Source organism: Prenolepis imparis, unplaced genomic scaffold (assembly GCF_030444845.1).
Source record: "Prenolepis imparis isolate NDT839.2.m4 unplaced genomic scaffold, iyPreImpa1.0 SCAF_9, whole genome shotgun sequence".
In the NCBI taxonomy this organism is placed as follows: domain Eukaryota; kingdom Metazoa; phylum Arthropoda; class Insecta; order Hymenoptera; family Formicidae; genus Prenolepis; species Prenolepis imparis.
The window spans coordinates 9,471,789-9,484,032 of NW_028141167.1; the positions used below are offsets into that span (position 1 = coordinate 9,471,789).

General features: G+C 32.6%; 1 protein-coding gene across 31 annotated transcripts in view; it reads right to left on the reverse strand.

Moving 5' to 3' along the window:
- The window catches only part of Mhc (myosin heavy chain), a 50,709-nt gene extending 40,612 nt beyond the window's left edge, over positions 1–10,097 (reverse strand). For 9 of the 31 annotated variants that reach the window (XM_083045839.1, XM_083045836.1, XM_083045837.1 and 6 more), the window contains exons 1-4: positions 9,975–10,094; positions 6,709–7,105; positions 2,121–2,264; positions 270–426 (exon numbers count right to left, since the gene is read on the reverse strand). In XM_083045839.1, coding sequence (XP_082901965.1) covers positions 270–426; positions 2,121–2,264; positions 6,709–6,915 — 508 coding nt within the window. In that variant the 5' untranslated portion in view covers positions 6,916–7,105; positions 9,975–10,094. Of the gene's footprint in view, positions 1–269; positions 427–2,120; positions 2,265–2,332; positions 2,477–6,708; positions 7,106–9,766; positions 9,892–9,974 lie in introns of those variants that run through there. The other 22 variants (XM_083045849.1, XM_083045850.1, XM_083045854.1 and 19 more) reach the window with 8 other exon arrangements.
- Between the last annotated feature and the right edge of the window lie 2,147 nt (positions 10,098–12,244).

Here is a 12,244-nt window from a genome sequence, read left to right on the forward strand (position 1 = left end):
ACACAAAGATTTTACACAACGCACGATAGACACAAAAATTGATAGACATTTTTTTAAAAATTATTCTGTCTCTAAAAATTAAGAAAAAGCGCTCTTCTTACATAATAATTCCATCAATCAACTTAAAGATAAATTAATTTAGCTTAATCGTTAAAGTAAAATTTAAAAGTCTCGATTTTTTATCAAAAATATCAAAACTAATACAACTTTTTCCAACTGGAGAATTTATTGCAATTAATATTGTCTTGCATAATTATATTTTTACGTACTGGTAAGCATGTTGACGTAAGCTCCATCGGAAATGGCGAAAATATGCGGCGGCACCTCACTACGCCTCTTACCGCGATACAGTTTGGCGCACCTCGAGGTGTACACGGGGTATCTTTTATAGGGATTGATAGCCACGCAGAACAGGCCGGAATAGGTCTGTAAAAGTAGAGAGATCGACATCCGTTTAAAGATTTATCAGTAGAACGCGACAGCTCGGGACCTCGAACAACGTTTCATGGCTCAACCGATCCCTGCGGTTTGCCAGAACAAAGATCTCTCGATCCCGAGCGTGCGATCCATCTCGCTGTCGCGAAAAAAAGGATAACATCCTGATAATGTGCACAACAAAATCATTGACACATTTCTGCTGTCCGCAAAATTCCAAAATCGATAAAAAAGATTGTTTCAATTATCGCAAATTATGCATGAATTTTTGATCTAATTAATAAAATATAAAACTCAAATGTGTTATAAAAATTTATAGATAGATTTAAATCTAAACGAATTTAATAAAATAATATTATAAAATTTAACATCAAATAGAGGATTATTTATAATAATACAATTCAGATTTATTTAAATTTTGGACAGCGGAGATTTGTCTGTAAAATATAATATCGATAATGTCTGATTATTGCATTCAAAATCTGTATGAAAATTTTTATATTGACAAATTTTTATTTACCAAATTATGAATAAATTAGTATCTATTAATAATATGATATTTAAATGGAAAAAAAATTAGAGAACATCTATATTAATTTAATATACGTATAATATTTTTTAATTATATAAATCGAGAAGTTTAATAGATCAATAATAGACAATATCGATGATACACTAGCGAAAGATACATAAAATAATCAAAGTAGAAACAAAAAAACACAGGTTGATATAGGAACAGTCCATCTTCCCTTTTAGTGAATGCAACTCGCGTCTCGAAACGAGAGCATCCTTGGGGACCTTCGCTTTGTGAGCACTTTGGAGGTCTTGGAGAGCACTCAGTTAAACACAGTGGATAGAACATTCATAAAGAGAAGAAATAGACGTAGAGCGACAGAAATATCGCATATTTTGTGTGAATTAAAAGGAAAAAATGTCGTGAAGAATTTATTTTTCAGCAACAATTGACAAAACATGAAATAAGAATGATACTTCTTATTTCATATCTTTTTAACATAAGAAAAATGTCAAATTGACGATCAAATTATGAAATATATATATCATTATCAATCCAAGGAAAAAATTTCAATATTGAAAAAATCACAGAACATCGTGGCACGTCATTGTGCTTTGTAACGACGTAATTCTCTCATTAAAACAAAAACTCATGCATCCTCCGGTGACTAAAGCATAGAGTATACACGAATTGTCCTTGAGGGAAAATAAATAAAAGGTAAAAAAAAGATCATGCATTTTCCAATAATGGGGATTTTGATGGAGAAATTGAAACAATGAATGGAAAAAGGATTATTGTCCTTGTAAGATAAAAATCGATAAAAGATGGAGATAAAAAAAACTAGGAGACGTCGCGGCACGTCATCGTGCTTTACGACGACGTGTTCCTAAAGGACTCATCCTGGCGAGCTCTTTATCGCGGATGGCGAATGGACGATAAAATAAAAATTCGAAGGATCTCCTAGGAACATCGCTTGACGCGTTTTGGCGTTTTGAGCGACGAGTCGATCCTTCGAAACGCCGTCATTCGGCAAAATTCTGAAAGAAAAATGCGAGATTGTGACGGCTCGCAAACAGAAGAAAAACACTCGAGACCAGACAAAGCTAGACAAAGCTCTCTTCGTCCTCGGAAGCGAGGAAAGAAGGCGAGCATCTCTCCGTCACTGCCTTACGTAGATGAGTTGGGCGTAGTAACGTTGCTTCAAGTTGTGGAGAACCGAAGCATCGTTGAGGTAGGTCAGATTGGACATGTCCTCGGCTTTCTCATACTTGGGCGGGTTCACCTGCTGCAGCTGGTCCTTCTTGAAGTCCCTGGTCTGTCATTGGGCCCCGAGAGAGAAAGAAAGGACCGATTAGTGGAGATAGATCACGATAATCGACTTACGTAGATTAATTTGGCGTAGTAACGCTGCTTCAAGTTGTGCAACACCGCCGCCTCGTTCAGGTAGGTCAGATCGGCCATGTCTTCGGCTTTCTCGAATTTCGGTGGATTCACTTGGGACAGCTGGTCCTTGCGGAACTGTTTCGTCTGCGCGAGCATTGCAAAGTCTTTTTTTTTTCTTTCTTTTTCACATTCCGTCATTGTTACACGTATCGATTAAGCGATTTTGCAATCACATGTTGAATTTAATAATTTTACCGATCTTCCCAGAGTTACGTACGAAAAAAAAAAATTAAAAAACATTCCGAAGTTCTTGTATGTGAAATATATTACTTTTACTCAAAAAATATATTTTTCATCTTAAATTAAGAAGAACGAATTTTTCATCTCGATTATTTAAATTTTTGAAGATAAAGATAAAAAGAAGTTAAATGTGATATTGTTTATAATATACAATATAATTTAATAAAAAATATTTATAATATTAAATAGAAAATATTTGTGTGATAATTTCACACAAATAAAAGTTAAAAATTAAATAAAAATATTTAAAATTGTATTATATCAACGCATTGTAATTAAATAATTGAGTTGCTTCATAATTGTATATAATCTATCTCGGAGACTCTTCGTTCAATCCTGTAGTGTAAATTTTTTTAAAGTGTTATTTTACTGCAATTATTTACGCTATAAAAATGTACAATATCTATAACATGTATCGAAATATAACAGCGTTCAACACTTTACAACAAAAATCTTTTCTATGATTGTTATCTTTAATATACTTACGTTCTACCATACTCTCTAACGCTTAAAAATTAAGATTTATATAATTATATAATTAATTTATATATGAAAGAGCTCAATGAATTATATATAAGAAATCATATCCTTGTATATTTAATGGATATAATTATTTCTCTACTATCAACTTTTAATTATCGATGAGATTAACAGTACCGAGAAAATTAAAATAATAATGTAACTATATAATATTATCCTATTATCATAAATGTTTTAAATATCAACGGATACATCAATATAACTTTATTACTCTCCAAAAAATGAACTCCTACGAGATTAGAATCGAAAAAAATTTTTAACAGATTAATCACAATACAAGGAAAGATAAAGGGGTACAAAAATCAGCATAACGGAAAGAGATGAAGCATTTTTTCTCGACGATCACGTAAGAAGGCTTTTTGGCAACTACTGGTGACACTTTTTTTTCTTTCTCTCCTCTTTTCGCGGGCCTCGTTGCTGCTCTAAAAATACGTTGACCCGCGTTTCGAGAAGTGGCGTTTCGACTTATTATTATGCTAGGCGCTAGCGACGACGGTGCTAACAATAGCGTTTAGGCTTACTGTCGGAACGAGGCGATGCTCGAGGCAGCACGGGTTTGCTGAACCATTATGTAACTGACGGGAACACGGATAACGGGGCCGAGAGTTTGTTCGAGAGTGCGGAATTCGGGCCTTCGTGAGCGAAAATAGCGCACTTTCCTCGAAATCGTATGGAAAATGTGCGGCGATCTCATAACGCGACGTCGCGCTTGAGACATTTGAAATCAAGCGCGAATAAGATTAATAGACAATAATTGTAAGTGAAATAACTTACGCGATTGATATACGATCAGTGGAACAGTAATAACACCCGGCACAAAGTTTATTTAATTTTTAATCGCAGAATACATTGGCAGAAGAAAAAATGAGAGATAAGAGGCGAGAATAGAGAGAGAGAAGGAGTAGATAATATAATATAATTTTAAGTTATTTCAAAAGTTTAGCGCTTTTGAAAACTATAGTATTACAAAATTCTACATTGTAAAAAGAAAAAGAAAGAGAGAAAGAAAGGATAAAATTTGATAAATTTCAAACTTATTATTTTGTGTTTGTAATTTTCTCTTTAAAGCAATATTGCAAATTCATATAAAAGTCTGATAGTTTCGAAAAACTTTCCAATTTTCGGCTTTCACTTTTGTGATAAAGAAAATTATAAGAAAACATTTCAGTCATCGAATAATATATTGATTAATCAAAATTCATCGAGAAAAATTTTTATTAATTTGAATTAAAAGAGAAATATTCTAGCAATAAGATTGATCATACATCTTCCTTCTACTTGCTGTCAGAAATCTTTATTTATTATGATTTTTGGATAAAAGAAACTTGTCACAAAATTTTCGATCAAAAATAATTATAATACTAAATTGTAAAATCGGAGATTTATAAGAATTAATTAGAATTTCTCTAGAATAAAAAGTAAAAATTTCTAAATTTTCTTACTTCTTCTTTCTAATTTTATGATATTTGCTAATTAATATATTTCTACTCATTCTATATTTGTTATTCGATATGACACATAGTAGCAGTTGACACTATCTACTATTGCTATATATATTTTTGTATGCAAAATTAAAATTTATACACTTAAATATTCTCTATAAAATGAGAATTTTAATCTAATTACATACTTGAAATCATTTTGAAAATTCCAATTTTCTTAAAATTGATTACAAATACTTTCTCGTTACATGAGAAGAGACAAGGAAGTGTTATCCGGCTTGTTTCAAAGACAGATTTATATTGTCGTTATTTATTTTCAACCAGGGGATTTTCAAAGCAGGAGAGAGACAGAAAATCGCCCTTTACATAATGCATTTTTTGACAGATTTCAAGCTGGAAAGGGACTTTATTTTCGTTCAAAGAGAAAGCCTACGCCTTCGAGCGATCGAGTGACAGAAGGTCGAGACTGCTCGATGGCGGCGGTTCGCGGCCGGTATTCTGTTCTCCGAAAATAGATCGCCAGCAAGATCCCCGTTTCTCCCCCTTCTTTTTATATATATATAGAAGCGAGCAAACTCCCTCTCTCTTTCTCTTTCTATCTCTCTCTTTCTCGGTCGGCCGAGTCGGCTAAAAAATCGCCAAGGCAGAGATCGCGTCTCGATCCTTCCATGGCGATCGATAGAAATTGCTGTGCGGAAATTGCTCTGTAAACAGACGGTCCCTCCTCCCCCTCCCTCTCCCTCCCTAAAAATTTATGCGAGCGAACGGATTTATCCGGCGGAATCGGAACGCGTCTTCGCGCCGACGCCTTCTTCGTGCGTAATCAAAAACTCGGGCGGATGCCCGACGTAATCTCAAAAAGTATTACGTCACTTTCGAGGTCTAGTTCGAAAGAGTGAGAGAGAAAGAGACAGCAATTACAATAACATTTGGCAAATATTTCGAGTGAGTCTTTATATTATTTAAAATCTATATATTTTTAGATAGAAATGATTTATGTGTCTTTACTGATATGTAAAATAAATTTGTATTTTTCTTTTTTATATTTATTATAAGACTTATTTTTAGTGCAAAAATTTGTTAACGTTTTCAAACAATAAGCTACAGTTACATATTTAAAAGTTAAAGAACGAATTTCTTCGCTAAAGAAAGTTGCACAGTAGAAAAAACCATTCTATGACGGACAGTAGAGAAGGTAGACGTATGGTCAGACCGATTACGCTTTCGATATGGCACGTTCAATCGCGAGATTAATTAACTTATGATTAATGTAATTGTACTAATGTAATTGTACTATTTAATTAATAATTATTGAAAATGTAGAAAAAAAATTATAAAAACAATAAAGCATTTTTTTTAAATATAATTTTAAAATGTTAGAATATAGTAAAATATTGAATTAGCAAAATATTTAGATTGAGTAATAAAATGTGAATGCATTCATTGTATAAAATATAAAAAAGTTCTAATATATATATCATAAGTAAACTCGCAAATATAGTCAACGTTATGATTTTTATTATATATTTAATTGAACAATTTTCATTCAAAATTTAAATTGAAAAATTATTTAGTCTCTTATATCTGACTGTGAGTGAGATATTTAAATTATTAAAGTAGATATTAATAGTAGATATTATAAGAGAATCATAAATGTCGTTATGTTCCAATTATTTTTAAGCGACCGCAGAAAATTAATTTTATCCAATTTAATTATATCCAAGATTTCAAAATACTGAAATTTTGAACCCTCGGTATAATCACTTCTGGTAATATCATGAAACAAATATTGATATCTTTTGCATTCTTAATATTAAAAACAATTTCATCATATTTTCAGATATCTTAAACATTCGATTATTCCAATAACGACGGACTTCTTTAATTTCAATTTCTTATTAAATTCTTGTTTAAAAAATTACATTTGCTATATAAAATTTAAAAAATTACTTTAGAAAAAAATAAAATATAAGATTTTCCATAAAAAAACCAAATCTCTCTCTTAGTTGGGCATTATTTACCGAACAACTCGATATATAATTCTAGGATAATAAAGCTGAAAAGGGGTCATTTGCACCCAAGTAATAGACATACCTCGCCGCCAGGTAAGCCGACGCTGACGACATCGCCCTTGGTGGCTTTGATCTCGCCGAGAAGGTAGCCGTCCTTCTCGTCGGGTACCCAGCACGCCTTCTTTGCATCATAGGGTTTCGTCTGGTCGATTCTCTTCTGCTCGAGAGAGACGAAGAGATATGGGGTCGGATCGGGATCCTCTCCCTCCTGGGCCTTCGGGGCTGGCATCCTCGGTGCTTCCTCTGGGCTCTACTGGCGGTAAACTGATGCTGTGGCACTCACGGGCTATCTCGTGAGGTCTCACTTCTTTTTCGGTAGGAGGGGAAGACTGCACCTCTTCTTCCTGTCGTTTGCCTACGGGGCTTGTTGTTGGTTCGGCGGCGGACGGACTACTTCTGGCGGCACGTTCCGGGCGGCCCTGGGGAACAATTAAAATCGATTAAAAAATCTCGATTGCTTTCGGTTGCCCAAAGTCCGCTTTACGAAACTACAATTAGTTATTCATGCAAAATATTTAATATATTTTTCCATTTATATCTTTCAAGAATATATAATTAGGAATCAATTAATAAAGATCACTTTTATTCCAACTGTATAATCTAATTTTCAACTTCATTTTTTTTTTTTTTTTTTTAAATAAATATAAACACTTTTGTGTGTCAATTTAATAACGATAAACAATAGCCAAGAAAATATATTTATAAGATGTCCCAGATCTCTCATTGATACATCCGAACTCCGCATAAATATTTTAAGTTTGAAGTTGATTTTCTTAAAATAAAAATGTTAAATATTTGTCACGTTTTTGAATTTTTTAATAGCTATTTTTTCAAATTAAAAAATCTCTGTTTAAATATTTATTTAATATTTAAAAAAATATAATAAAATATATAAAAAACATATATATATATATATATTTGTACGTCTGTCCTCAAAGCTCAAAAACTTTTTATTTCAAACATTTATAATTTAAAAATAATAGATCATCAATATATTTATTTTAAAAAAGTAATATTCTTATCAGATTAGTTGAAGTACTTATAATTATGTAAAATATCCGAGACGTATTCTATTAATAATGTAAAATATCCGAAAACAATATTAACATCTATTAACAATTGGATGTATTTCTTCTATTATTTAACCTATTTATAATATTTAAAAAATTAGTTTTTAAATAAAAGATTTAAAAAAAATAAAATTAATCGAGTGATATAATATTTCTTAGCTATTGTCTAATGCTAGAAGTTTTGTAGTTTCGTAATGCGAAAAATTAATTGAAAATTATTTAAGATTGTCGTCAACAACCGCCGATTGTTCTCTTTTCTAATTTCACTCAAATATAAAAAAAAAATTTTAATGATAATACAAATTTATTTTATTCAATACGCTTCACCTCCGATCAATTTTATATGATGTTGCTACAATGTCACTGGCACTAATACTTGATGATTGTGTGTGGATCACGAAGAAGAGTTGTGAAGAAGAACGCGATAGGGGATTGCATAATCAGATAAGAATACAAAATAGAGCAGGCATGAAGCAGCACTGGCGATCGGACCAAAAAGAGCGATGTATATCGCATTACAAGATCTCTGATATTTTCGTTCCTTTGAACAAATATAAGGAATGTGTAATATATATAGAAGACATTCATAAGTTTATTGACTTAATAAATGTTGGAAAATCGACTTTAAATGATAAATAAAGTCGATCATAAATATCGATCATAATAAATCACAATATTAATAAGAAGAAAGAAACAATAGCTTTAAAAAGAGAATAAATACAAAGAAAAACATAAATAATAAAGATGATAATAAAGAAGACAATAAATATAAATATATATAATAAAGAAGAAAATGCAAACTTTACATTTAGAATTACTGAATTTTTTATCTAATATAATAAAGAATTCATTAAAATTTAATAGATGAAGAAAAATCTGCAATTTTTAATATAAAATAAATTTTCTAAGCAGAAATTTAACTCGTATAGAGAAAATTAATCTCATTACTCTTTCATCGATAAAAAAATAATTATAATCAAATTGATTTTTCTATATACTTTTTCTGCTTTTTTACTCAATTTTTTCGGCGAAATATAATTCGCATAAGAAATTATTTAATATTACAATAAGATATCACTTACAAAAAAATTTAATTAAGTATTTTATAATTTACAGTTTGTTGAATCATATCTAAGAAAATTAAATAGAACTTTTATTTGCAAATGTAAAGTTAACTAACAAATATTAATTATGAAAACCAGCTCTAAATAAATCAATGCTTTTTTAATCAATATCTATATTGATTAAAGTTAATTCTGTGTCGATTAAAATTAATTCTCTTGCTCTATTGAGATTTAAAAATATTTTTTTATAATATTATATATTACATATAAATTATAAATCGTATAAATATGATTGAGACAATAGCACAAATGCGAATACGTTTCGATGACTCATTAAAAAATGAGTTGAATGCCTAGAACTTAAACTTAGTCGCACAATGATATATTCCTGACGTGTACACCTCGTTGCTCCAGAGGAAAGAAAAAAACACGATTGAAGATCGATTTAATCGACACCGGAAACTCGCTCTTTCTTCCAATTTGATCGAATCGGGGCAGAGGAAAAAGAAGACGGAAGTTATAGAAAAAGAAGAAGAAAAACGAAGAGGGAGCGCACACTATGTCCGTTCACCGACAGTCTCGGAGGATCATAAACACACACAGATAAAGGGCTTCTCCAAAGGATCCTGGCACATCCTCCCTCGCACCTCGTCGGATTCTCACACAAGTACGTCACTAAGGATGAAGATCGAAGACAGAAGATCACTCCCTTAGAAAATCACCCTCGCCAATCACTTTTCGCCCACCTGGGGATGACTTCCTTCCCAGGACAGATTCGGCACAGACGCACACGCGATCCTACCGAAGAAGAGCTTGAAGAATTCTTTCTTGACCACCCAAACTCGGTCTCGCGAGTTCCACAAAATTTTTTGGACCTAAGTTTCACCCCCTACATCGCCGATAAATCTATTCCTTATCACCAATATCCTCTATGGCGTGTACACACGTGTGTCTGCGTATTCGTTGGTCTCTGTAAATGTGCGATCCGATAGATGATGCGTATTGATGCGCCCGGATGTTATATATCCGGATGTTTCTTTTCACCGTTTTTTTTTCTTTTCTTTCGTCTTTTTTGTCTTAATCGAAAGAGGAAAGAGAAAAGTGAAAAAAAAGAAACAAGGCGTCGCGCGATGGACACGACGTGGTGCACTTACGTTAGAGAGCCGTTCTGTCGGGGAAACGCGCGGGGGCTCCCAATATAAGCGCGTGCAACGTGATCCTGAGGTATAACGAGACGACCGATTCGTCGACCTGGACGACCAATCGCGGATCGCGTTACTTCCACGGTCAATCTACCTTTTTAGGCGGACGATGATACCGAGAACGCGGTGCGACAAGGGGTGGCCGCGACGCCGCCGAGTGAGATGAAAATAGACATCGGAGCGAGACGCTGATGCCTGTCGGTCCCCTCTATCTCAGACTTCCCCCGCTTGGTACCCCGAGGCTACCCCCGGTCGTGGCGAACGTCGCGGACCTCGAAATGGAAGAAAGAGGTGGCGGAATTTTGCTCGCTTCTTCACCTCGCGCGGTTCCTTCGCGGTGATCGTCGAGAAAAAGAGGAAGAGAGTGATTAAGTAAGAAGAAGAGAAAAGGGGAAGGAGGAATACGCCACGTGGAGGGCGCACGTGGTCGCGAACGTTATTCGGGGTGCGCGTCAGTAACCGATGGCTCGCTCACGTCCGGTTATGTCAAAACAGATTGGACAGTTGATTGGAATATAGATAGATGATCGATGGATATATCTTTCTCATATTAGCCTCATGCATCATTCTTGTACTTAATGCTGATTTTTTTAAGCAACCTCTCACGATATCTTCCTTACGCCATTATTTATTCTCTGAATAATTAAAAATTTGAATAAAAAATATGTTTTTTTAAGTTTGATTGAATTATCGATGCCTAAAAATTTTTCGAATTTCTCAAGTCTAAGAATCTTCGATTCCTTAAAGGATGAACGGATATAGTGCTTTTTCTCTCTTTCTTTTTCTTTTTCTTCCTCTGTTTCGATAAGATCAGACTAGAAGAATCTATCTTCGATTCTTTATATAAATATTTCCTGTTTTATTAATCATACACAGAGAGAATTTTCTCTTAGAATTTTCCCTGAAAATTATGGTAATCGTGGGACAATATGGTATAGAAAGAATTTTATGAAAATTTCTCTGATTAATATTTATCACAATAAAAAATAATAATATTTATCACAATAAAATATATAATATGTTTGATTAATTTTACTAAAAATATAGTAAAATTTACTAAAAGTATGATAAAATTAATCAAACATGTTTTTAAAATTCTTTCCATACTATATTGTCCCACGATCACCATGATTTTCAGGGTATATTCTAAGAGAAAATTTTCTTTGTGTAGTATCTGAAAATACCTATTTAATACTTACCTAAAATATTTTTTTATTGCATATGTCGGATTTAATTATATATGTATAAATTGTATCGATAATATACAATATAATCGACAGAACATAACACCTATATAACACAATTTTTCTTAATTATTTTCAATCTTGCTCTTCTTTTCTGTTTTCTTTAAAAAATCGCTGATATATACATATATACACACACCAAAAGATCATCGATGGATGAGAATTTGGTGCGCATGGCATCTTTATTTATACGCAATCGAACAGATCAAACGGCACGCTTCTCCCTTCCGAGAGAGCCTCCAAACGCGCTCCAGTATACGCGCAGTGGTCGCGGACGAGCGTATGGTCAGACGAAGGCGCGGCGCACGGATCTTTCGCGTTCGAAATCGCTGTAGAAATAATATTTACGCTTGCCGAACAGCGCCGTAAAACGAATTCCATCTCGTCATCGAGACGATCGCCGTAATACGCTCTCGTTGCATACCAAGTGCATCGAAATAGATGCCATACGGAATACATATCAGGGAAGCAAACATTAGCAGTACGAATGGAATTTTTCATCGACACCGCTGATGTATAATATTATTGCAATGTTCATAGAGATTAGAAAATTAGAAAATGTCAAATAATACAATTGAAAAATTATTTTTTCATATGTCATATTAATATTAAAATTATCATCATTTTTTAGAAACTACTATATACTATCGAAGATATAGGCAAAATAATTGTTTTCTATTAATGTCAATATAATAAAATATTATTCTATTTATGTACATCATATTTTAATATTTATATAAATCCTGTTTGTTTCATTAAAAATGTTTTTCCTATTTTTTAAGAAAAAAAATTTGATAATTTTGTTCTTTTACACTAAAATCACAGATTCTTTAGAATTTTATTCTTATCTTTTGCTTTAATTTTAAAATATTTTATAGAATAAGAAACATATCCTTTCATTATCTAATAAATTTAAATAAATTTAATAAATTTTAGTACAACAAAAAATCCTAGTATTTGCTGATTCGTGGTGAGCTG